Below are 27215 nucleotides of genomic sequence, written 5' to 3' on the forward strand. Positions count from 1 at the left end.
CGGCCGGGTGCGGTGGTTTGCCCCGGCAGCAGTCGAGTCTCGGCCGGCCCCCGCCCCCTCCGCCTAGTCATTGATGTTGTTGTTTTTGTCGCAGGAGGCGGAGGCGAGGCCGCGGCCTGGGGCTGCAGCAGCGGCGGCGGGGCTCGGGCCGGCGCCAGGCATGGCGGTGTGCGGGGAGGCGGTGGGCGCCGGCTCCCTGCCCAGCGAGCTGGTGGTTCACATCTTCTCGTTCCTGGCGGGCCCGGACCGGCTGCGGGCCTCGGCCGCCTGCTCGCACTGGCGGGAGTGTCTCTTCTACCCGGCCCTGTGGCCCCGGCTGCGCCTCAGCCTCCGCGTCTCCCCCGCCGAGCGCCCGCGCCTCGACTTCCTCATGCGCAAGTGCGGCTGGTTCGTGCGGGAGTTGCGCGTCCAGTTCGCCGCCGACAACTACCCCGGCGGCGGCGGCGGGGTCTGCGAGGGGGCGGCGGCCGCGGCCGAGGGGGAGACGCCGCTCTGCCCCCGCTGGCTGGACCTGCTGAGGACCTACCTGGAGTTGGTGCTGTGCGTGCTGAGCAGCGTCCGCAATAACAGGTACTGCGGGGCTCTCCGGCCCAGCCTGGCCCGCTCCCTGGCGTTAGCCAGCCGGGGGTGGGGGGAGACCTCTCAGGCCCAGCTCCTTCCAGCGCGCCTGGACCCAGACCCATTCCCTGGGGGGGATCTCCGGCCCGGCCCCCTGACCCTCCGCTGGGGGGATTCCCTCCTACCCGGCTCCTTTCTTGGGGACCCCTCCGGGCGGGCCCCTTTCTCCAGCCCACCCACCCGGCCACGGGCTCCTTCCTGCGATGTGTTTGTAGAAACCTCTGGCTCTGTAAAGAGAAAAGGAAGGTTGGGGAAAAAAGTTTAGTAAAACTGCTTACCCGAAAGTGTATTCAAGCAAATCCTGGAAACCAATTAAATTTCACCTGTGCATATTTTAAAATAAAGGGCATAATGGAGGCCGCAATGAGGAGTAGGTCACGTACTGTATGTGCTGATGCTTCATGAAGATAAATTGTGAAGTACCTGCAAACTGATAGCCGATGCACACATCACGTTCCATATTCCTAGGAAGTGTGCTTTGAGGAGATGTACCAATTCAGCATGTAAGAAACTGTTTCAAACAAAGCTTTATTTGGTATCTATGAAATGTAATTTCCATCACTTCTTGTAGTGCAAACTCTGGAGTATTTCATAAACAGTATGTAAAACATATAGTAATAACTTGTTAAATTAATGTCTTTGGAGTTCTTTATCAAACAGTGTTAGGGTTACAATATGTAAAGTAACTTAAACATATTTTGCATTGTATTATGTTAGCTGTGAAATATAAATATAACACAAGGTACAGAATCAATTAGCTGACAATTTACACTGGACTGTGATAGACACAAGGACAATTGGAGCTGTACAAGAATTATTTTTGTCAAGAAAAAAGAAATTGAAATCAAATGTAGGGAGGATCAGAGCTATAAGTTTGAATTCTGGTGCATATCTAGACTCCATTCTTTCAAAATTCTTCAGATGTGTCTTCATATTTTATTCATGCATGAACAGACCCAACAGATAAGTTGTGGTGAAAACACTAATGTACGCGTTACACTTTTTGTAATTTAAGCTGTTCCTCCCACCACTGAGCTGTGATGTGATCTTGGTATTGAAAAATATATTAACTATCATAATAGCTCGGTTGCCTGATAGTAATTTCTGAAACAATTTAATCTCTAATAGAAGGAATCTTGTATTTAGTCAGAGAGAAACTATTAAAGATGAATGACCTTTAATTGTCTTTGATCTTGGGAGGAGATGATAAAGAGGAGGATGGTCAATGGTTAATATGCTAGCTTGGAATTTGGGAGGCCTTGGTTCAATTCTGTGCTTTGCCACAGTCTTCCTGAACAGTGTTGGATTCTTAATCTACTTGTTGCTCAGTTCTCGTTGTAAAATGGTGATAATAGTACTTCCTTACCTTGCTAGGATAATGGTAGCCATATAAACAACTAAGACAGAAAAGCAAAGGCCCATTAAGGTGCTTCAGGGTTCCCCATCAATATTAGGCAAGGGTATGGCCGGAAAGGGATCCCCACCATTACACAATAAAAAAGCTGTAAATGTTAACTTGGGTATCTTAGTCTTCCACAAACGGTAAATCAGCTTATCAGAAAAGTGAATACAATGATGTACAAAATCAAAACATGTTAGGGCTTCTATGGCTTTGGGGAGAAATCTTTTTTGTTTGGGTTTTTTCATGCTTTTTTTTCCTGAGTTGTAGCTAGAGAACAATGAATATAATCCCTCCTTGGTTTTAGATGAGTACATATTTTTCATCTTCCTTTCAATTCCTCTACTTTGCTGTAGTTAGCTCTGAGACACTTCCTATGTTATAACACTCAGCCACCTCACTGGCAAAGCTTACTTTCTGAAAACCTCAGTTCTGCTCCAGCTCTGAACTGAGGACCCTAGCCTTTATATTTTAGGACATGTTTTACTCTATTCTTCCACTTGTCAATAGTTTATGGCTGTCTGTCTTAATCATCTGTGTCTGCTGCTATAACTCTTTGTTGTCAAGCTTTGTTACTATTCACTAGTTCTTTCTTGTTGGCCAACTTGAAAATACATCAGCCAATAAGTGAAAACATCTGTATCAATATTGATCTGTCACACTGAGGTGTGAGAGTACAGCAGACACTACTGTCTGAACTTGATGTTTTTTGTAAGGTCAGTATTTATAATTAGGGCCCTACCAAATTCACAGTCCATTTTGGTCAATTTCACTGTCATAGGATTTTAAAAATAATAAATTTAATGATTTCAGATATTTAAATCTGAAGTTTCGTGATGTTGTAATTGTAAGGGTCGTCACCCAAAAAGGAGAGGGGGTTGAGGGCGGCGGGGGGGGGGAAGGGAGGCGAGGCATCGCAAGGTTATTGTAGGGAAGGTTGTGGTACTGCTACTCTTACTTTTGCACTGCTGGTGGCAGCAGTGTTGCCTTCAGAGCTGAACAATTGGAGAGTGGCAGCTGCTGGCCAGGAGCCCAGCTCTGAAGTGCAGAGCCACTGCCAGCAGCAGTGCAGAAGTAAGGATGGCATGGTATGGTATTACCACCCTTATTTCTACGCTGCTGCTGGTGAGGCATTGCCTTCAGAGCTGGGTGCCTGGCCAACAGCCGCTGCTCTCTGGCCAGCCAGCTCTGAAGGCAGCACCGAAATAAGTGTGGTAATACCGTGAACCCTCCTGCTTCCCCCCCACCCCTCCAAAATAACCTTGTGATCCCCTGCAACTCCCTTTTGCATCAGGACCCCCAATTTGAGAAACACTGGTCTCCCCTATGAAATCTGTATAGTAAAGGGTAAAATGCCAGATTTCACGGTCCGTGACGTGTTTTTCATGGCTCTGAATTTGGTAGGGCCCTATTTATAATCCATAGTGCAGGAGTTCTTTTAAAAGGCCAGACAGTCTTTATTTCTGCATCACTACAATACTAACATTTTGTTGACTAATTTTTAAACACAGAGTGTGACTGACTTGGCAACAATGTAAATGTGAGTGGATTTCTAGTGTACTGTCTCCCAGTGAAAAGTACTCTCATACTACAGTGTATCATTACTGAAATTCACTGCCTCTCTGCAGCTATTCCCTATTCCCCAAACACTTTATAACAAGTGCTTTTATATTAGGAGGGAGCTTTTGCTATTCTAAATCTGCCCTACTACTTTGCCAAGCTACTTTTTACATGCATCCTTTTCAAATTGGTGGATGCTTTAGACATTTCTTCAGTAAAATGTTTGCTTCTCTGTGCTACATGTTGGTATAGCTAAAATAACCCCCCTATTTTATGTAGCTCCTTTTTAATTAAAATGAGTTGTGGTGGAGAAATGCCTTGGCACTTCAGGGTCCCTTGACAAAATAATCATTGTCTTGTTGCTAAGTTGGAATCAGGTATCCTGTTGTGGAGAATCTCCTGTGAATCCTTTTCACATTTAACTCCAGCAATTTAGTTCAGCCTCTGAAGCGTGCAGTGTCATGCACTATTCAAAATACAAGATACACAAACAAATCACAGCATATAAAAACATGCAGTAGAAGTGGTATAGCGAATGACTAACTTCAGATTCAGGTCATAACTATGTCACAGCATTGGCAAGTTTTCCTTTGGTAACATTCAACTAGAACAGAATTCCATCTGAAATGTCCTATCACAAATAAGAGGTGCTGCAGTAAATTGTAATTCATGGTGTATGGACGTGCAAATTTTACTGTTAGACAAATTGCATATTTTAAGCTACTTGGGTCTTAAATGAATGTAAATATTTGGAGATGAAAAACATTGTGCTTATTCTGGTAGAGCCAGTTATACTATAGTTTCACTAACGCATAGATACTTCCCACCATAAATACCCAGAGCATAATACATGTTCCTCCTTTATTCCATCCCCATGACCATGTTTGAGTTTCATGCTAAAATGCTTGAGTTCTCAAATTGTGTGCACAAAAGTGTTGTCTTAAGTGATTTGGACACTAAAAATTCAAATTGAGAACCCCAAATACCTAAGAGTATCTGTATTTGCTGCAGACCGCTAATCTCAAACAAGTTCTTGTTGTGAGTTGCTAAGGAAATGAACTCTGCTTCTCGTACTTTACTATAGAAAATCACTAGCTTTTACCCATGATCATGCCAAACCAGTCTAACATCATTCTTTGACAGGGTTACTGGCCTAGTGGATGGGGAAAGCTGTAGATATGATGTATCTTGATTTTTAGTAAGTCTTTTGACATAGCACCAGGTGACATTCTCATAAACAAGCTAGGGAAATGTGGTCCAAATGAAATTACTATAAGGTGGGTGCAGACTGGTTGAAAAACTGGACTCGGAATACTTACCAATGGCTTACTGTCATACCGGGGGGATGTATCTAGTAGAGTCTCTCAGGGGTCTGTCCTTTGTCCAGCAATAGTTAATATATTAATTATTTGGATAATGAAAGAGAGAGTATGCTTATAAAATTTGAAGATAACAGCAAGCTGAGAGGAGTTGCTAGCACTTTGGAGGACAGGATTAGAATTCAAAACAACCCTGACTAATTGGAGAATTGGTCTGAAATCAGCAAGATGAATTTATTAAATACAAGTGCTAAGTATTGCAGTTAGGAAGGAGAGAAATCAAATGCACAGCTACAAAATGGAGAATAACTGTCTATTTGGTAGTACTGCTGGAAATGCATCTGCAGGTTATAGTGTCTCACAAATTGAGTGTGAGTCAACAGTGTGATGTAGTTGCAAAAAAAGCTAATATAATTCCAGAGTGTATTAATAAGAGTTAACTGTTCTGCTCTATTTGACACTGGTGAGACCTCAGCTTGAGTACTGTGTCCAGTTTTTGGTGCTATACTTTAAGAAATATGTGGACAGATGGGAGAGAGTCAAGAGGAGAGCAACAAAAAGTTAAAAGGTTTAGAAAACCTGATGTATGAGGAAAGGTTTAAAAAAAAAAACTGGGTGTGTTTAGTCTTGAGAAAAGAAAACTGATAAAGGCCCTCAAATATGTTAAGTGCTGTAATAAAGAGAATGGCGATCAGTTGTTTTCCATGTCTACTGAAGGTAGGACAAGAAGTAATCAGCTTAATCTGCAGCAAGGAGATTTGTTAGATATTAAGGAAAAACTTTCGAAGTACTAGAATAGGCTTCCAAAGGAGGTTATGGTATTCCTGTCATTGGAGACTTTTAAGATCAGGTTGGACAGACACCAGTCAAGGATGATCTATGTATGCTTGGTCCTGCCCATTTGGTCTTCCATCCAAGTACCAGCTTCTGAGATCAGATGAGATTGGGTGCATTCCGTCCAGTATACCTTCAGGCAAAAGCCACATTTCTCCATTGGTGGGGTAACTGAACCCAAGTGAGCTGCTTTCCAAACAGTTGTACTCATTGCTATACCACAAGTACATCTAATAAGTTGCAGAGGTTCTAGTTTCTGTGTCAGTCATATCAAAGGCACCAAAGGGAATGAGTGAAGATTGAGAATCAGATGGTTCTTTCATGCCTCTTGGATGTCATTCTGGCAATGAAACCAGAGAATCTGCAGCTCTGATTTCTTACCATTGTGGGGTAAGTGGTTTTTGTAAAATACAGTGCTAACTACCTCAACTTTGGTAAGTAAACTATCATGCCTTATTGTGGTCTTATAAATCAAACTTACTCTTTGCATTACTGTACTGTTCAATATAACTTTCAAAAAACTTTCAAGTGCAAAAAAATCTTTTAGATGACTGTGTGGTTCTTTGAGGATATATACCAAAGGACCTGAGGCAAGACAAATGTCAGCCTGTAAAACTAAAAATAGTGAAGAATTTTGATGCTCTGTTAGGTACTGGATGATGATGTACACTTCTTCCACTAGCTAAATTATCCATACACTGTACAAAACAAAGCTGAAGACTTCAACAAATCTGATGTTAAAGCAGATGATTATGGGAACCTTTGGAAAAAATTCTATGTAGAACTTTGCTAATTCTCACAGACTGGAAGGATTTAATGAATTGCTATTACTAACAGTTGCTAACAAATGACATAAAATATATTGACAGTCTTGCTGCTGGAAATCACTTACATTCCAGAGGGCCATCTTATAAATCTTATGTTTGATATTACAGGCATACAGATCCAGAATTACTGCAAATTTAATATTATGAATGACAATCTCCTAATACAAAACTTGTACTGTATTTAGAAGAAATGTTTCTTCATTCTTTATTACTGAGTACTTGGGCATTAAAAAGGATCTTGGTGTTCTGATAACAGTTCTACTCCTGCTGATTATTTTTGACCAGAAGTCAAAATCCTGTTTTGTAACAATATCTATCGCAACAAATTGTGAGGGTCACAGAGGATTATGACTTCTAATGGGGGAATGAGCAACAGGAACAGATCATCTCTTAAAACAACGATTCTAAGTAAGTAGCAGGTATGGGGAAACTTCCCATGAGTCATCAGAAGATCTATGCTCTTATTAAGATGGTTGTTTTTCAGGAAGATTCTTGGGGGGGGGGGGGGACGTGGAGGGAGAAATATTTGCTTTTTTCACTCTGCCGTGTTGAAATCCATAAGTGTAATCTTACCCTGTCAGAGCCCTTCTGAGAAAAAGTAGGAAGGGGTTCATGTCTGTTGCTTGTTTCTCTCCCCTGTGACCACCTAGCACATCCAGTGACCTGCCTGATCTGTATCGGTGTGGAGAGCAAGAATCTAGATTTTAGTAAAACTCCAATATGTCAGCAAAATGTCTTAAAGAATTTCAGGAATTAAATTAAATAAGGCTCCAGGATTATTAAATAAGCCAAATATTCAGCATATTAAGGAGGTCAGAATGACCACATCTTTACTGAGACTCTTCAGCAACTCCCCCACTACTGGTCTGGTACAGGCAACTTCATTTAGCAAGCAATGGTGGAATTGCTACCATAGACCATTAATGAGCAACTTTACCATTCTGTAATCCTGCTATGTGTAAACAAGGCCTATGTGAAATTTGGTTGAAAAATGTGTAATAGGCAAAAAAATACGAGTTTATTAAAAATAGGACACAGCAAGCAAATCTAATCTAGTACAATTACTAAATTAGAGAATGCAGTGGCATGTTAGGATAAAATTATAAAGTAGCTGGAGAAATATAAGAGTTTAAAAGTAGAATCTCATGGATGAGAAATCATAAATGGTAAATGCTTTGGGACAGGGACTGTCTCTGTATGTGTTTGTAATACATAGAACAGCACCACTGATCCTAACTGGGACCTCTGGTTGCTGCTTTAATAACATTATTCAGTAGTAATTGTTCTTTTCCTGTCTCAATAAATCATAATAGCAAAACTGAAGCAGGGATCAGAAAAAACAAATGGTACACCATAGGGATCAGTATTGTTCTTTTCATTTTCATTAATGATCTATAGGGGATATGAGTTCAGTATTGCTCAAACTTACAGGTGGTGATAATGATCATGTGGCTAGCAAATGCAAAAAGAACAGAACTAAATTGCACTATAGTTGTCATTATTTACTTAAATAGTAAACTCTTTGAGGCAGAGACTTTCTAGTTTTTGTACAGTGTCTAGCACGAAGTGTTGTAGCCATTTGTTACTACTAATGTAATCTTGAAACAAAACAGTGGGCTATAAGAAGTGAGATGATACTGACTCTTAAACAGGCCCTATGTGCCCTGCAGTTCTGTGGCTGCATAATTAATCCCTTGTACAGCACTGTTTTCCAGATCAAAGCTTTTAAAAAGATAGTTTCTAGCCCTTATATGTAATAATGTAATGTCTTCCCATCTTTCAGAGCATCTGCAGACTCAGGAACTGCCTCATTCATCTCAATGACTTGTTCTGAAATCTAAAGATGACAGTTTCATTCTCAGCATTACATATGATGCTGCCAATCATTTTAGCAGAAACATCCAGCCATCCTACTTCCTTCATCATACTAAACTGACTCTCCACTTCCTAGGGGCAAAAAGCCCCAACTATCCCCCTTCTCTGCTGCCAAAATCTTGATTTTTTTTTTTTCCCCTCACCCAACAGTTTTATTTGAGGTAGTTAGGCATCTTCAGTATGCTTCAGATTTTTATATTGAAAATGAGAATAGTCAGTGTAAAATAGAATATCAAATAACTTGGGCTACTCTACTGATCATACTTATTTTTATATTTTAATTAAAACTTCCAAAGCTGTATACAGGAACATTGTTACAGCAAGCTACACCTAAATGCTTCGAAGTATTTGAGGCCTTGCTAGTAAGTCTCTCACTTAGGAGAGGAAATAGACAGCAGATACAACTATAGGAGACAGCTGTTAGGAAATCAGAGTAGGAAGTGATGACAGATCGCAAACTAAACAAGAGATTTCTAGTAGTGCTAGTGCACAGTGATTATAAAGGGTGATAGATTGGATCTAAAAATTAGGAGAGTGAGACATCCCCTCTACGTATCCTTGTTTCCACTGCAAGTGAAATATCTTATGAAGATTTAGTCATCTAGTAAAGTGCAGTGAAGAGCCCAGGGAAGGTTCCCTGGCGCTGCAGCATGGGCTTTAGTGTTGCTGATATTCACATAGTAAACTTGGGAACAGATTTTTGGATGTAGCACCTTTAAAGTTTTAAGTCCTGGAAATGTGGTGACTTTTTGTTGAAGCATGCATAAGGGAATTGTGCTGTTCCTCATCACATTTCTGGTGGTGTCAGTAGGAGCATTAAATGATTGAAAAAAGGGTCTAAGAATGTGCCTTTGTCTAGGATTGTTCATGGCCATATTATTTGTTTTTCTGCAGTCAACCCTTTCTTCCTCACGCCACACATTAGACCAATGCAATTGTTCTAATTTTTATACATATATCAGAATACATGTGGGAGATGATGCACCAGCGCAGTACTAAAGCCTCATGGTTCTTCGTGTCTACACTGGCACTGATCGTGCTGCCTCTAGGAATTGCTGTGGTGATGAAATAGAAACATGTTACCTGTAAAACAGCTGGAATAAGAGTTAATTTCATACATTCTTCTATGTAAACTATAGATTAAATTATAGTGACCAAAATAAACAGATTGTTCGAACTCTTGCAATCCTCCAGCTTTTCACTAGGATTCCTGGAAGGTTACACTACCAAAATAACATGTTTTTAGTGTCCTAGGAATAAATTATACCTATAGAATATGTAAATATTTAAAGGAATCCTGTTAACAGGCATGTCATTTTTCAAAAGTTAAAAGTATGTCAGGTGGCACACCTGCATTGGAGCCTCCTATACCTTCTTTTGTGGTTTTACCATAATGGTTTTTTAATGTATTTCCCTCACTGATTGTTAGAAGGCAGGGGGCACACAAATGGGAAAAATTGTCTGTATAGGGGAAGGTGGAAACTGATCAATGTGCTCACACATGCATAGGATGAATGAATTTATATATTTGAGTATATTTTTAGGGCTGTTTTTTTTAAATATCGCAATTGCAAGATTAAAAAAAGTTGTGATTATTCAGTTTTAATCGCACTGTTAAATAATAGAATACCAATTTAAATTTATTATAAATATTTTTGGATGTTTCTACATTTTGAAATGCATTGATTTCAGTTACACAGAATACAAAGTGTACAGTGCTTACTTTATATTTTTATTACAAATATTTGCATGGTAAAAAGATGAAAGAAATAGTATTTTTTTTCAATTCTCCTCATACAAGTATTAGTGCAATCTCTATCATGAAAGTGTGACTTACAAATGTAGAATTACTTTTTACATAACTGCTCTCAGAAACAAAACAATGTAAAGCTTTAGAGCCTACAAGTCCACTTAGTCCTACTTCTTGTTCAGCCAATCGCCAAGACAAACAAGTTTACTTTATAGATAATTCTGCCTGCTTCTTATTTACAACTGAAAGTGAGAACAGGTGGGTTCTGCTTGATAATGATCCAAAGCAGTGTGGACTGAAGGACCTTCATTTTCATCATCTGAGTCAGATGGCACCAAAAGAAGGTTGATTTTCTTTTTTGGTGTTTTGGATTCTGTAGTTCCTGCATCGGAGTGTTGCTCTTTAAAGACTTTTGACATCATGTTCCACACCTATTTTCAGAAATCTCATATTGGTACCTTCTTTGCGTTTTGTCAAATCTGCAGTGAAAATGTTCTTAAATCTAACAATATATGCTGGGTCATCATCCGAGACTGCTATAACATGAAATCTGTGGCAGAAAGCAGGCAAAACCATGGAGCAGGAGGCATACAATTTTCCCCTCTGGAGATCAGTCACAAATTTAATTAATGCATTTATTTTTTTTAAAGAGCATCATCAGCATGGAAGCATTTCCTCTTGTATGGTGGTCAAATCATGAAGAGGCATATGAATGTTTAACATACTGGCATGTAAATACCTTGCAATGCAGGCCACAACAGTGCAAATATTTGTAATAAAAAATATTATAAAGTGAGCATTGTACACATTTTGTATTGTGTTGTAATTAAGTCAATATATTTGAAAATGTAAAAAAAAAAAAATCCAAAAATATTTACAGTAGAACCTCAGTGTTACAAACATACCTCCTTTGGAACTGGAAGTATGCAATAAAGCAGCAACAGAGACCTTCCTCCCCCCAGAAAAGCAAATACAGTACAGATCATAAACTGTTAAACTTTTAAAACTTTCCCTTTTTTAGTAAAGTAAGGAAACTGTTTCTGTGCTTCTTTCATTTAAATTAAGATAGTTTAAAAACAGCATTTTTCTTCTGTCTAGTAAAGTTTCAAAGCTGTATTAAGTCAATGTTCAGTTGTGAACTTTTGAAAGAACAAACATGACGTGCTGTTCAAAGTTACAAACACTTCAGAGTTATGATTAGTGACTTTCTGTGACTTCTGCAGTGGTCAGTGTGGCTGACCCCAGAGCCGCCCAAGCAGCTGACCCTGCAATGAGTTGCTCAGGAGACCCTGGGGACAGCCACAGCAGCCACCTGGACAGCCCCTCAGCCAGCTGCTGCAGGAATGGCCCCGGCGCCAGCCGCATCGTCCGCTTCTCTGGAGCCCGGAGCTCCCTTCCCCTCCCCGCCCTACCGTAAGTAGGGTTTATGGTATAAGTCATGGATAGCTCACGGGCCGTGACTTTTTGTTTCTTGCCTCTGATCTGTCCATGACTTTCACTAAAAATACCCATGATTAAATCATAGCCTTAGTTATGAACAACCTCCATTCCTGAGGTGTTCGTAACTCTTGAGGTTCTACCATATAATAAATTTACATTGGTATTCTATTGTTCAGCTGTTGGATTAAAACTGTGTAATTGTGACCTTTTTAAATCTAGTTTGTTTTGCGTTAATTGAGTTAACTTTGATTTATTGATAGCCCTAAATATAGTTAGACATCATAATCTTGGATGTCTCTTTAAAAAAGCATATTGTGAATGATGGGCCACTGGATGAAGCATGTTATAAAAACAATCTGCTGTCTGATACAATGTAAATTAAATGCTGATTTTCTTCAGACTTTCTTCATGACTATCTTTGGCCTGGTCTATGCCTAAAACCTAGGTGGACCTAGCTATGTTGTGTCGGGGGGAAGGAGTGTGGGAGGTGGATTCATATCCAAGAGATGCAGTTCAGCTCCAGAATTCTTCCTTTGACCTACCTATTGCCTCAGAGGGGTGGATTAACTACGGTGACAGACAACCTCCTTCCATTGCTGAAGTAAATGTCTATACTACAATGCTGCGGCACTGTCGGTGCTGCTGTAGTTTAGACATAGCCTTATAGTTCTAGGTGTTCAGCATTAAGTGCAGCTTTCGTATAATGAAAAGCAGATATGTATACAGCGTTGTTGATGGGATTTTAAATAAATTTATAAGGACAAAAATGGATAACATGCACTTTGATGTCACAAGGAGTATTGCTGATAACCTTCTGCTAGACAACTAGGTGCATATTCAGACTTACAGTAGGGTGACTCAAAACTGATCAGACTTCTTGCTTCTGCTCTTGATTTTGGCGTTTTAAGATGCTCCCCCTGAAAAGCTCCATCTAAGCTTTTAGTTTATTTGGAAGTTGTGTGTTGTCCCAAACTTATAGACAGTGCAACTCTTTCCAGCCTGGACGATACCTCCTGTGCATAAGTGTGCCCTGGCTACGTGTGTTCAAGAATTGTCCTTAACATTTCCCCACTGTTGCCCTACCTTCATGTGCAAACTAACAAAACCTATTTTTATAGGAACCTCCAGAAGTTAAGTCTTTTTGGGGATATAAGCATTCTGCAGCAACATGGAAGTATATCGAATACATACCTCGGCAAGGTGGACCCAGATGGCAAAAAGATTAAGCAGTAAGTTCTTCTGTACACACTAGCAAAAATATCATGCTGGTTCAAAGAACTGATAATGAGACTGCAGGATATTAGGTTGAAAAAGCTCCAGCTTGGTAGTGAGATTTCATCTGGTTTCCGTTTTTGTGTTATCTGATGGTCTTTGGGTGATGTATATGAGAAGAGTTGATTTTGGTTAAGCTCCTAGTGTCTACGTGTCACAAACCACCTTCAGTTGTCACATTTTTGGTAGTCTCTGCAGACAGTGCATGAAGACCTAATACTTTCACTCTTGCCAAGTGATGACTCTAAAACAGAATGCAGTGGTATTGGGGCCAGGGAGAGAGGAGCAGGGTTTCATTGGCACTGTATATACTGTTGCTGTTCTGAGGCTGAGTGGAAAACTGCACTAGGAATTGAAGTCACCTGACAAATTAAACACACACATACAAGAAAAATGAATTTTAGGGAACAAGTGACTTTGAATAAGGTCGTGAGTGAACTCCAATTAAGGATTTATCATAAGACTCCATGCCTGTTTAAAATGAGAACTACTTATTTGCAGAATAATTCCTAAGGGCATGTCCATATAGGAAAGCTAGATTGGTATAAGCTGAGGTGTGAACTTAAACTACTAATTATGTCAGTGTAACCCTCTTCTTCCCCTCCCCCTCTCCAATGTGGACACTCTTTTTGCAGAATCAGAGTGGCTTTTTGTTTGATTGTTTTTTAAGCTTATATCTAGGCTTGACAGAACTCATTTATGTTTTTATTTTACAATGTTGCCAGATAACATCAAGGTTTACTTTTTTTAAGCTGTTTTTATCTTAATCTATTTAAATTTTCACAATTGCGGGAAATTATGGGGGATGGGGTTCAGACAATAATTGTTTAATGACAGTAGATATTGAGATTCAAAAAATTAAAACTCGATAACCGTTAAAATACAAATTGTCAACATTGATGTCAAAATCTACAAAGTAAATATGCTTAAATAAACCCCTGTGTTCTCAAGTAGCATTTTTCTTTCTTTGCCTATCTGTACATTTTTATGATCGATGGAAATATATTTTTGTCAGTTTTTGTGTGTATACTAAAATCAATGTCAGTCCACAGAAATTCTAATCCTCCCAAGTCTGCTTATGCCCTTTTGGAAGTGTGTAAGCTAAATTGAAAAAGCCATTCTTATTCTGGAACTAATGTCCACACAGTGGGTTATGCTGGTATAACTGTAAAACTTGCCAATGTAGACAAGCCCTGAGTGCCATAGTTTTAATCTACATTGCCGGGGGGGGGGGGAGGGTAGGGGGGAAATCTGCTTATCCCAATATTCTAGGAAGGGAATGGGTACCCTTTCCTCATCCGTGTGCCTACAGCTGAAGTAGCTCTGGAACTATCATAGATATCTACAGATGGATTAGTACAGAGGTAGGCAACCTATGGCACGCGTGCCAAAGGCAGCACGCGAGCTGATTTTCAGTGGCACTCACACCGCCCAGGTCCTGGCCACCGGTCCGGGGGGCTCTGCATTTTAATTTAATTTTAAATGAAGCTTCTTAATAAGGTTTTTAAAATGTTTTACTTTACTTACAACAATAGATTAGTTATATATTACAGACTTATGAAAAGAGACCCTCTAAAAATGTTAAAATGTATGACTGGCATGCAAAACCTTAAATCAGAGTGAATAAATGAAAACTCAGCACACCACTTCTGAAAGGTTGCGGACCCCTGTGTACATGAACATTGAACTCTCTAATGCGTAGGTCCTGACTTTAATTTACAACATGGTGGAAATTCAGACATGCATCTCCTACTGTGTCTGTCACCCTGTTGTGCTTATGTAATGCAGAAATTGAGATCAATGGGAGATATTATGTAACATTCATACTGGATTGTGGTGCCAAGGCACAATTTTATAGATATCCAAGTAAAAGCTTTTACTGTGGTGGTGGTTGTTTTTTAATAATATGTGTAGTGCTCTTCCTACTATGATGATTTGTTGCATGTAGCACAGTTTTATAGTGCATAGGTTTTTTTATGCTCTATTTGCAGTTCACTGTTTTAAATATAACTTTATACTACTTTTCTCTTTACAAATTCATTTTATTTAACCATTGCTATGGGGAAGTTCAATACATCATGTAAATGCAGTACATTGTGCAGTTACAGAAAATATGTTCCACCATTGAATTAAATGTAACTATTTTAAAACTCTTATGCCTGAGATGTTACTTCGTCATCTAACAGTTGTTAATTAATCTTAATTGTTCTAAAAATACCAATTGAGCCATTTTAAATAAGTGAATTTAGTGCTTATGAATGATGCTGGATTGACACTGCATTATCCAATGAACAGAAACAGTATGGACAGCAGTAGTGTGCTTGCATCCTGCATAGTCCTACCAACGTGCCTCAATCCTGACTCAAGACCACTTTCAGCAAGGTGAAAATACTAGTTCAGTCTCTGTCTATTCAGTGTTTGGCTTTTCTTCTGACACTGTCAACAAGAATGCCCCGTAGTGCTAATTGTGGGTGGCTTTTCAATGGACTGGTAGCCATAGAAAACTGGACTGAGACCGCCAACTCACTATCTTGTGTAGATTATTGAACAACTTTCAGAAACATTTAGTTACTATTGTTCTGGACTACGTATTAAATTAGAAGTAGGGCTTATTCATCAGAAAAGTGTAGACAATTGAAATTAAAACATCCAGTCTGAAAATAAGATGAGGAAATTTAATAGAAATTGGTACCTATGTGGTTAAACTTGTAGACCATAGCTTGAACTGTTAAATTTGTGCTCGCCAAGATTAAAGGTGCCATATTCAGTTAAAGGACTTACTGGAAGTGCATTGTTAAAATGAATGGCAGTGTAGTTGGATGATAACTTCATTGTGCTCCTTATTGGGCCTCATTTTTATTAGCTCAATATATGGTTATTGAGCTAATAATATGGCTCAATACCTTCAGTTGAGTTGCTTAAATATTTGAGATGTAGTTGGGTTAAAATGGGGTGGGTGGGACTAGAAGGGTTGGCTCAGCATTAGATAGCTAGAAAAATTTAGATGAAGTGGCTGTATAGTTTTTTGGTGGACATAGGGATGGCTAGTTTTGCCACCAGAATCTAATTAGGTTTAAATTCAGGGATTTGTGTACTATTACCACTGAAAACTGCTGTTCACTTGAGTTTCTAAATGTTCAGCATCCCTGCTTTGATTGGAAGCTTACTTCTAGTACAGAACAGTATTAGAAGCTACAACTGTGCAATTGTGGTTAATCCAATACAGTTTACAGTAATCAAAAGCAAAATGCTCAAATACTATTTTAAACTACGTTGTTTTAAGATTAAACATGCATCTAGTCATTAGAGAAGCACAACTTAAATTATTAGGCATCAAATTGAGAGAACTGTACAAGAAAACTTTTAGGCATATGCAGTAATATCACATTGAACATGCATGCATTTCAAATTTACTGTTCATAAATATTGCAGAAGGAAGACATAAAATTAATTTAAAATATTAGATGTGTTTTGAATGACTATATACAATATTGCAAGATAAAATGTGCAAGAATGGTAAGCTCATCATAGCACCTTAGTAAAGATATACATGCACATAGGCAATTTTTTTCATTTTTAATTTTCTTATGAGATTAGATGCCCTTTACATAATGTTCTTTACTGCCTGTGTGTGTGTGTTTTGTATACACAGTGTATACTATGTAGCAATTTAGCTCAGAACCGCTTGATTTTTGGCATGGTTATCTTTTTAATTTTGTGTTACAGATCTTTGCATTGCATTCCTTGATGCCTTTAAACAGGAATATATTTAACCTGACCCAACTCCCCTGTTGCAAATACTATATTTTTCCTTCTTAAGTGACAAGTACTATAGATTGCACATGAAGGTGTATATGCATGCAAGTATATTAGAACACATACTGTGACTATGTGCTCAGAAGAGCATTTGTCAATGGTGAGGAAGAGAAAAATCCAGCTGGGTTTTAGCAGCTGTGGGGGACGTGATCAAAGAATTTATTTAGAGCCAGTCCAGAGCATTTAGCTACACTGCTGAAGTTGTGTGATTCACAATTGTACATTCAAATCAAATTCCTTCCTCTCTTAGGTATGGTATGTGAACTGAATATATAACTTAAAGATCTGTTCATAAAATGTTACAGGGATGGGACAGGTGGTCAGGATAGATGCAGGATACCCCTCCTGTGTGGTGAGTGTGGGCCACTTTTTTTCTCCAAAAAGGCACATAAATCTGATACTTGGTTATCTAATTTTAAAATATTGCCAGGCCCAAATCATGCTCATCCCAACTTAAACTCTTATAATTGCTGGTCATTGTAGGAATGATCCAGTATGCGCACATGAAAATATTTTAAGAACCACACTATTGTATGCACTTGAGAGAGGTGTAATGAATGTGGTCAGCTAACCAGTTTCAAATATTTCAAAACCAAATTTCTCCAAATCTGGCAAAAAGCATTAATGCGTTTTTAGGGCTATATACTGTACATAGTAAGCTTGCTGTTGGGCTGAGTGGAGCAAGGACTGCATTAGAGGTATCAGAGCATGAAGCATCAGAGGCTTTTTAAAGTAGTAGTTACTCATATCTGTATAACCCCAAAATGGCTGAATGGATTCCCTTAAACTTTTGTTTTAAAAAAGTTTGGCGCTGAGACATATGGGATACTTCTCTTCAAAGGGCAACATTTTTCACAAGAGCAATCAATACATGTATTCCCTTCCCAAGATAAATCACAATTGCAGCATCATTTGAGTTTGGTAGGAGTTAAAGTAGTTTAGAGCCTGATTTTGCAGGTGCCATACATACAGAACTTTCACTGACTACTCAAGGAGTTCTTCACGTAGCACAGCTACAGAATTGCACCTTAACTGAAAGAGAAGAGTCTTTCTTGAATAAATAATATAGAATGCTATGCAGTTGTATTACCACATTAAGTCATATTTAATGGGGTCATTGTTGCTTTTGTTTTTCTTGCAGAATACAACAGCTATTTGAAGAAATATTGGGCAATAGCAGGCAATTGAAGTGGCTGTCTTGTGGGTTTATGCTGCAAATAGTCACTCCCACATCATTGTCATCTTTATCAAACCCCATTGCCAACACCATGGAACACCTGAGTTTGCTGGACAACCACATCCCTGGTAATACCACTCTTATCACTGCAGTTGAATTGGAGCGCTTTGTGAATCTGCGCTCACTCGCCTTGGATTTCTGTGATTTTACAGCTGAAATGGCAAGAGTCCTGGCTGATAGCAACCATGTGCCTTTGCATCGACTCTCTCTTCTGGTCCACAAAATTTCCATAATGCACAAGTCCTTGGAAAACATGCCAGAAGATGAGAATTGGAAGGCACTGACACGCAACAGCACTAATCTTCGGGTCTATATTATGGCTTTTGATATCAAGAGTGATGACATGCTAAGAATTCTTAAGCCCAGTATCCCACTAGAGAGGATTCACTTTGACAGCTACATCACTTGTGTTTCAGGGGCTGTTGTTGACCTCATATCCAGGCAGTATGACAAGTTTCTCACTCATTTTATATTAATGAATGATGTGATAGATATGTCTGGTTTCCCAGATCTTAGTGACAACCGTAATGAAGATCCACTGGTTTTGTTAGCGTGGAGGTGCACAAGGCTCTCTCTCCTAGCAGTTCATGGTAGGTAATTCTATGCCCAAACATAGTAAGTGACTTTGAATTTTTTTATGCTTCAGTCTTTTTTCTAAAAATCACAATCATACACTTTGTATTAATAACATGTTACTGCCCTAAAAAATCCTGCAGGAGATGTTAGTTGTAGAAGCTGTTTTATAAAGATACTGAAAAAACACATTCTCATACCATCAAACTTGAAAGTGTAAAGTCATTCCACATACTGTAGTTAGTTATTCCATAACAAATCACCTAACTAGTAAGTTACTGACTGTAAACAAATTTTTCTATGCAACTCTGCTCTCACTTGGAGTTTACTAGGTTGCTTGTGTAAATGAGGATGAGTGAGAATTTTTCTTGTAAGGGTCCAAAAAAACGGTGGTATATAATATTCTGTGCTCTGGAAAGCTTATTTTGAGTGTGTGGAGGATCTTTATTACATTAAACTATGTATTATCCAGAGAGTATCTATGCTTGTGGATATGAGAATTGGAAATGTTTGCTGCTTAGCATTAGTTCATTTTGCAGTGAGGGTTAGGTGATCTTACTTCCTGGTTGTAAATATATATGGCCCACAATGAAGCTAGGGTGAGAGTAGATGTGTATTACCAATCTAGTGAGGATCTAGCAGCAGCTAACAGGCTGACAAAGTTTGGAATATATTCTCTCAGTTTGATCTACTTGCAGGAGGGAGAGTAGCATAAACTGCATTTCACATCCCCTGAAATAGTTTTAGGTGAGTGCCTGGCCAAATGCCACCATACACTAGTCATAAATTGTCTGTACTAACTATTTTATTACTGTAAACCTCTAATCCATTCTGAACTTAAGCTCAGAGAGAGAGGAACTTACTCTTATGTATTATCTGTCTTCAACTAGTGACCTACAGCAGACAAAAGTAGGTAATATTCATTTAACAAATATAGGGAAATGAAATACTAATGTAACACTAGTGTGGCTCTTCATATCTTATGTGGACCAGCTACAAGAGGTTTGAATCTGCTAGTGCTTATAGATAATCCCGTGATCCGCTCTATGTGCGAGGACCCCTGCTCCTTCTTCAAACATCTTGCAGGATGGGGGTGTTTAATCCTTTAGCTCAAGTGGCAGAGGGCCATGTTTTTAGCACCAAAGGGCATGGGTTCAAACGCCACTGTTGGCCCCAAAGTGGGGAGAGTCAGATACTTGCAAGAAAGAGTCTTCAGATGACAAACTTTAATTCTTTTCCATTGGAAATCAGATAGGGAAGATTAAATTCTATGATTTTTTTTTTTATAATCACTATAAGTTTCCTAGAGTCAAATGTCAGTTCTCACTTTATGCAGCCAGCATGTCTGAGGCTATGTCTACTCCACAGCTTATATCATCGTAACTTAGGTCGCTGAGGGGTGTGAATAAATCACCCCCAGGAGCGACTTAAGTTACACCAACATAAGCGCCGGTGTAGCGCTGTGTGGGTGGGTGAGCTTCTCCTGCCAACATAGCTACTGCTGCTTGCAGGGGCTTGAGTAGTTAAGCCAATGGGAGAGCTCTCTTCCTTTGGTTTAGAGTTTACAGCAGTGCAGCTGCGCCGCTGTAAACTCTCTAGTATAGCTGTGCCCTAAGTGACTGACTGACTGATTTTAGGTGCCTTGCTTTAGCCACCCAAATTTTAAAATTTAACCAAATTGTTATTGATTTGATGCAGTTCTTATCCCAAAAACTTTGCTCACAATACGGGGGGGGGGGAGGGGAATTCAGACATCCTCCAAGACATATCTAATATAAAATATAAACAAATAGCTGTGTAAATTTACAAGCTAACAAATCCAGCATCAGAATATATAATGTCACATGTCTATCCAGCAAACATTCAGGTAAAGCATAGAAAAGCAAAATTTTAATAGTTTTTAGTAAGCAGAGAATTGGAAATTACATAATTGTCAGATCTTTTTAGACTGTTTAAAAGATAGTAACTTAGTGTAACTTCTTATTGTCTATTAAGTGGGAGAAAAGACAGATGCCCAAATAGGTAAAATCAGATCTCGAGATGCAATACTTCCAGTTGTGCTTCTTGTAACTTGCCTAAATTGGGAAAATATGCTCTTTTTCTTTATGCTACCAGACTGCCTGGAAGTTATTTTGTCAGCTGGAATAAAAATAACATCTAAGTTCTGTGTTAACTTAAAATATTTAAGAACTTGGAAGTGAACACTACATTTTTGCTGTAAGAGGTTCCAAATGCAGCAGTTTATCTTAAGAATCAATTTTCGGTTTTTCAGAAAAGGCTAAAATATTCATATTGGATGCTCTGTTCTCCATAATTTCTACTGCTTTTTAAGGAAGCATTGTTTTTATTGTTCTTATAAACAGGACAGCTTCTAAACTTTCTTACAATTCAGAAATCACAAGTTCTATCCTGTTAGGTCCCGATTAGCAGTAAAAAAAAGTCTCAATGTTAACTTTAGAAGTGCTTTCTTTTTTTTTAAAGGGAGTCTGACTTGTTGATAACTACATCTAATGTCGTAGCAGCTAGAGGAGAGGCAGGGGAAGAGAATCTTCTCTTGCGTCCATTCCCTGTACTCTCAAAAGAAGTTAATGAAATCTATTTATACCTGTCCTCTCCTCTTGCAATTTGTCTAAGTACTTATATATAACAATTACAAAACAAAAACCCTCTCAGGAACATGTCATGATAAAATAAACCCTTTTAAGCTCAACACAGCAGTTTGTTCTTTTTTAAAACAAAAACCAAACACTGGGTTTTAGTGCCACCCACTAACAATTTAATCCCCTTCTATCTGATATCCTTCCCCCAAAAAAAGGCTGTAAATGGCCTTCAAGCCAGAATGAACTATTCTGTAGCTTAGCTGTGACAGCTCAGAGAATGGTGACTAGTCAGTAACTAGGATTTACTTGATCTGCATCTGTCTGGCTACTGTTTGTCACTTGATCAGGTAAGGCTAAAAGAAATCTACCTCACTAGTGCCTCTTAAGAATTTTTTCTGCTTTCACAGAGAAACATCTGCTGCCTACCTTAGAGTGAATCTTTCTGAAGCAATCAGAGTGAGGAAGTACCGAGGCAATCTCGGGGGCTGAAAAGCAGCCCACCTAGCTTGCATGAAAGGGGGGAGAATCTTCCCCGTGGGGCAAAGGCACTCCCTGAGGCAGTCTTAGACTTTGGGGAAGAGGTGCTTCAAGATTTCAGGATGTAAGGGATCTCTACAAAGCCGCCTCCCCCTCTCCACCCCCCGCTGTGAAGTGTTTGGTTAGATTAGGGTCCTTTCTGGCTTCTAAAATCTTACCAGAAGCATAGGCATTGCTTCCAGAAGTTAACATGAAAAGCTATAGGGGTCATGATAGCCGCCTTAGTATTCAGAAGGCTAATCCAAGGAATAGCATTCCTCCAAATCATGTACCTGAATAATCCTTGTTTGGCTGCCCCCTTCGTTCTTGTGAGTGTTCTTGTTCTTTCTCTCAGTAAGGACCTATTAATTCTGAATTATATAGTGGACTGGCAAAGATTATTTTGAAAAGTAGTATCCAAAAGTGGAGTTCTTGATTGGGTTTGGTATCCTACAGCCTTCTGGGCCTCCTGATGTTCCTTGTACATTGAGACTTCCAGCCCACTGCACTAGACAAGGGAAGCGTCAATGAGTGAACATTACAAAGTTGCATCTTAGAGTTCCTTTCTCTTTAATTAGGCATTACCACTGATCATATCAGCATCTGCAGATGCCCTGGACTGCAGAGTGCTTTGAGCAGTGTGTCTGTGGGAAGCTTCAGGGGCAATAGATGAAAGATTCTCATTCCCCTTTCTTCATCATACTCGCTCATTTAATTCAGCCTCCACTGTCTTCTCCCCTTCCCCACTGAGATGTTTTCTCATAGGTTGCCTGCTATACAGAATCCACTATCTACATTGTTGAAGACCATTCCCGAGAGAGTCAAACCTTGTTTGTATTTACCAAATAACTTTCTGTGGCTTGGATGAGACTGTAGTTTCATCTGCTTTACTGGGCTTTCTAAGTCCAGACTTCGACAAGAGAATTTGCATCTCAGGTGGGAAGAAGAGTAAGCTTATAGCTACTTCATACTAGAAGGAATAAACTGGAGAAGCAAAGGGGAGGGCACCCTAAAGAGGAAGAAAATCCTGGATTGTAGTGGTATCAGTGAGGTAGGAGGAACCCAGCATGTTTTCTCAGCCAACCTACAGAAAGCAAGTTCGTAAGTAATTGAGAATATAATTTGCCTTTTTCTTCACTTTCTGGGGGAAATACAATATGAACTTCGAGTAGGTAGCAAAGACAATTTTATAATTGTCATATTTAATTTCAGCTAAGATAATTCTGCAATTGAGTGAAAAAGTTTTCAGCATTAAAGGGACTTGGTTTTCATGAAAAGTGCCACGATCTGTGAGGAAAGATCACAATGACTGCGAAAATGGAATCTGGTCATAGAAAATAGGTCTAACTGTAACACAGCAAAATTAAACCTCTTCAGAATTCCTCTGTACTACAAACACAGTTTTAATGCAGTTCTTACACCTATACTTTCACTTAAGATGATTAATCATGCACTCTTCCTTGCACGACACCTATAAACTGTCAAGTAGCTTAGGTCTAAAATATTTGGTTTGTCCCAGAGTCTAAATAAAAATATGTAGGAATAGTAGATTTATTTATTCTTTGTAAGGGGAGGGGGCAGATCCAACAAAGTTCGACGGGAGGGAGAACTACTTACAATGTTTTGACATTTTTTTCCTCTCTTGATAAGAATAAATTTGAGCCTTGTGGCTTGTAACTTTTAAGAAATGCAGAAAAAAGGTTGCGAAATGGAAAAGGAGCAAAATCAGTTGGGGAAAAGGCATTCTAGTCAGGGTTCTCAGGTTTTAAACACTTTAATAAAGCAGTTCTGCAATGAAGTGACAGCTTTTTTTCCCCCACTCTCCCAGGTTACACAGTGTGGGCCCATAACCTCATTGCAATCGCTCGTCTTCGTGGCTCTGACTTGAAAGTGCTTGAAGTCACAGAAGAAAGCATTGATTTCGACCAAGGTGAACTGGCTGATCAGGATGTGGATCCAGTACATAACCTTATTGAGCAGGTATCCCTTGGATTGGGTCGACCTTGGCATGCAGTCATGGACATAGAATTACTCAGTGTCTTCACCGAGCCAACTCGTCATTTTTATAGAGAGATGCAAAGCTTCAGTGAAGGCATTTAGCTCTTTTTTTATTTACAATTCCTGTGGTTACATATGCAAGTAGGATCCTATTATGTTTTTCAGTAGTGTGAATTAACCCCTTTTGTGCTGTGTTTAATCAGTATTAGATATATAGAATTATATATGTGTATTCTACTTCTTGATCAAAGAACGTAGTCGGGTATTGGTTTAGAAGCTGAAAGTGGCAACGTTTAGGGCTTTCACGGTTAATGGACTTGTCTACCAAATCTTATAGAGATACAGCCGAAGGTTGTCTGAGGTTGCCGGCTAACTATATGTTTTACTGAGTAACTGCATCTTCTATTATTTTACTATTATGTCGGAATTTAGTGCTCAGGAGCCAATTTTTAACTATCCATAGCCCAGTGGATTTGTATGCAATCATTGTCATATAATCTGGTAGTATGCTACTTATTAGGCTTTAAAAAATAGAAGAGAAAACTACCCAATGCCAGTTCACTGTAAACTTTCACTTTAATTTCACATGCAGTTTCTGAAGCATGAATTACTACTACTCTCTAAATTTTTTCTCATTTATTAAGCAGTCGTCTGTAGCACTGTGTAGTTTTTTCAGTTACTCACCTGAATTTGCGAGCTTTTAAGACTATAAATTGTAGGATTTCTGTTCCTTTGTAAATTCGTCATAGCTTCTTATTCTCATGATCTGTCAGTTTCTCCATACGAGTTAGCTTTGGGCCCAGATTTAAAAGGAAATATAAGTTTACACATTCCGATGGGGTAAAACCATAACAATGAAGATATAAATTTAAATGTACATTCTTGCAAACAAACATTAGTCGTGAAATCCCTAGCAACCAAGTCACTGGACTTTCTCTGTCAGCGCCTGTGTCAGCTGCCAAAGAATAGATTAAAAATGAAGAAGTGCCCACATGCTGGCAGGGGCAGGCCAACTGTTGGTCTGCCAGATACTGCTAGATTGTAATATATAAGGTCGAATTTCGACCTGTGGTACACAGCTGTGCTGTGGCTCAGTCAGCAACCTCAGAACTCTTAAACAAACATGCACCTGTTTCACTGTGAATAGTGAATGTAAAGGAAGGAAAGGAAATAAATACAAAGCTTGTTCTATCACAGGTATGAGCTGCTATGATGCATGAAGAACATTCCATGAAGTATGTTTTAAAATCTTGTTATATCTGAGAGGCTTTAAAAGCCGATTTAACTGTTTCAGGGCAACCGCGGTACAGACGTGGTCTCTGTGAGACTTCCACCTGACCCCAGTTTTAAGTGGTACGAATGTTGTGCATTTAATGTTAAAGGACAGTCTGCAATAATTAAAGTAAGTGGCCAACGTGGGTGCCCAGCAGTGCTGAGACCTGGCTGCTATATTGTAAGCTTTGGAAAACACAATTTATGCAACAGATGTCCAGATATGATTCTATTTATGGAAAAAGTTTATATGTGTTTTACAAATGGTTTTACCATCTTATATTAAAATGACCTTTTGACAGGTGTGCGCTGTTTTGTCTCCAGTGAGCACATACCATGCGGATTTTATATGTACATCAGTAGAGTGAATCCACTGGCACAGTGTGTGTGTATATGCCAGATGTGGTGAGATTTTATCTTATAAATGTGATCAGATTAAAAAAACTCCTGACAGAAAATGTAAGGAAACCAGCTGAATGTTTGAACTGATGACTGATGTTGTATGGTTTATGTTAAATGTATATTCTTTTAATCAATGAATAAAGCATTCAAAACTGATCATTGTAAAATATTTTATTGTATCAGCATGAGGATTTTTAGCATTAAGCTGCAGCAATCATTCATAAATTGTGTATAATTGTTAGTTCCCATTGTGTTGAAGTGCAGCAAAGCTTAGTCTAAAGTAAATTATTCTTAGTTGGCTGATATTTTGCAAAAATGTTGATAAAGTACTTAAAAATTAGACCAGCTAGCACAGACCGAATCTTGCACATTTGATATGGCTTATTAGTCTGATACAGTAAATCGTAGATTGTAGAATATAGAAGACTGACTGACTGAGAAATTCCTGCACCAGTTGCAACTGCTTAACTCAAAATCTAATGTGCTCTAGAAAACTGTAGTATTTATGTCAGTGTCCCACTATTAAATAGATTATGAATACCTACAATGCTTCAGTTTGACATTTTATCTATTACATATTGTGGATGAAAATTGCAGATGTTTGGTAAACTGGTATAAAGAACTGCCACACCATAGCAGTGATTAGCTGTGCCATGAGAACTGTCAAGTGGCTGTTTACAGTGTGCTTGTGTGCCAAATATTAGTTTAATCCTGATTATTGAAGATGAACTTTTAGGATAACAAACTACTACTAATCATATAAACCATGCTGCTTACTAAGATGTGTTACAGGGTCTCCTTAATTTCTTTTATTAAGTCTACAAAACAATCATTTAATCCATCCTCTTTAGAAAAGGAAAGTAGCTTTAGGGTGTGGGTAGTAGTGGTGAGAGGGGAAACAGAACTATAGCCTGTTTCTTATTACAGTAACATCAGACGAAAGGCAGAAATGCACAAGTGTCATTATGACTCTGTTGCCTTTGAGCACTAGGATTGTGGGTTCAGATCCAGGACTCAGGGTGTAAGCCCAGTACTGCCTATAAAGCAGCTTGCAGTAGAAGAGGTGCTACCATTATACAACTAAAATTTAAGGTTAAAGTCTCCAGATGTCCAGGAGGAAGCTAAGATCAAGTAGAACTTAATGAAGAGGATAAGTCTTCCTTTGCTTAAAACAAACAAAAATCCCCAACTATGTTAATATCCAGTGTTTTGTGTGACTAGATTGTAAGCCCTAGAGAGAGGTGCTATTCTGCATCAAATTTGTTCATTCTTAAAACCAGTGGCAAATATTGTTCCTCTTTCTAAACCATTCCTTTTGTTTGCTTTCAACTAATTTCCCAGACTTAAGGGTAAGAATGACCTAGAACAGCAGAACAAATGGTTCATTTTCTTGACTAATGCAAAGGAATGCATGTTCTTTCTCTTAGCTATTAGAATCATAGAGATGTAGGACTGGAAGAGACCTTGAAGTCAAGTCCAGCCTCTTGTGCTGTGGCAGGACCAACTAACCATCCCCAACAGGTGTTTGTCCAACTTGTTTTTTAAAGCTTCCAGTGATGGGAACTCCAAGCCCCCCCCCCCTTGGAAGTCTATTCCAGAACTTAACTACCCTTATAGTTAGAAAGTTTTCCCTAATATAGAACCTAAATCTCCCTTGCTGCAAATTAAGCCAGTTACTACTTGTCCTATCTTCTGTAGACATGGAAAACAATTGATGACCATCCTCTTTTTAACAATTCTTAACATATTGGAAGACTATCAGGTTGCCCATCAGTTCTCAAGACTAAACATGCCCAGTTTTGTGGGGTTTTTTTTCCCCAACCTTTCCTCAAAGAGCAGGTTTTCTATACTTTTTTTCTCACTCTCCTTTGGACTCTTTCCAATTTATCCACATCCTTCTTAAATTG

The 27215-nt window shown here is 39.0% G+C and overlaps 1 protein-coding gene across 3 annotated transcripts; it reads left to right on the forward strand.

Annotated features, from left to right (window-relative positions):
* Window positions 1–21: 21 nt before the first annotated feature.
* FBXO33 (F-box protein 33) lies at window positions 22–25477 on the forward strand. 3 transcript variants are annotated; one of them, XM_039533797.1, is made up of 6 exons: window positions 433–570; window positions 964–1121; window positions 12741–12851; window positions 15190–15276; window positions 17852–18537; window positions 23465–25477. In XM_039533797.1, exons 2-6 carry the CDS (start codon window positions 1105–1107, stop codon window positions 23734–23736), a joined length of 1173 nt encoding a protein of 390 aa, XP_039389731.1. In that variant the 5' UTR covers window positions 433–570; window positions 964–1104; the 3' UTR covers window positions 23737–25477. The 3 variants fall into 3 exon arrangements, with proteins under 3 accessions (XP_039389729.1, XP_039389730.1, XP_039389731.1); XM_039533795.1 differs by lacking the exon at window positions 964–1121 and having other exon boundaries at window positions 22–570; XM_039533796.1 differs by lacking the exons at window positions 964–1121; window positions 15190–15276 and having other exon boundaries at window positions 26–570.
* The last annotated feature ends 1738 nt before the right edge of the window (window positions 25478–27215 follow it).

This window comes from Mauremys reevesii, linkage group 4 (genome assembly GCF_016161935.1).
Source record: "Mauremys reevesii isolate NIE-2019 linkage group 4, ASM1616193v1, whole genome shotgun sequence".
NCBI classification, from domain to species: Eukaryota; Metazoa; Chordata; order Testudines; family Geoemydidae; genus Mauremys; species Mauremys reevesii.

Coding starts and splice junctions, on each gene's coding strand:
- FBXO33 (XM_039533795.1), top strand. CDS start 74: ATGTTGTTGTTTTTGTCGCAGGAGGCGGAGGCGAGGCCGCGGCCTGGG. Junction 12,852..15,189: donor GATGGCAAAAAGATTAAGCA/GTAAGTTCTTCT, acceptor TCCAATGAACAG/AAACAGTATGGACAGCAGTA. Junction 15,277..17,851: donor TCAAGACCACTTTCAGCAAG/GTGAAAATACTA, acceptor TTTTTCTTGCAG/AATACAACAGCTATTTGAAG.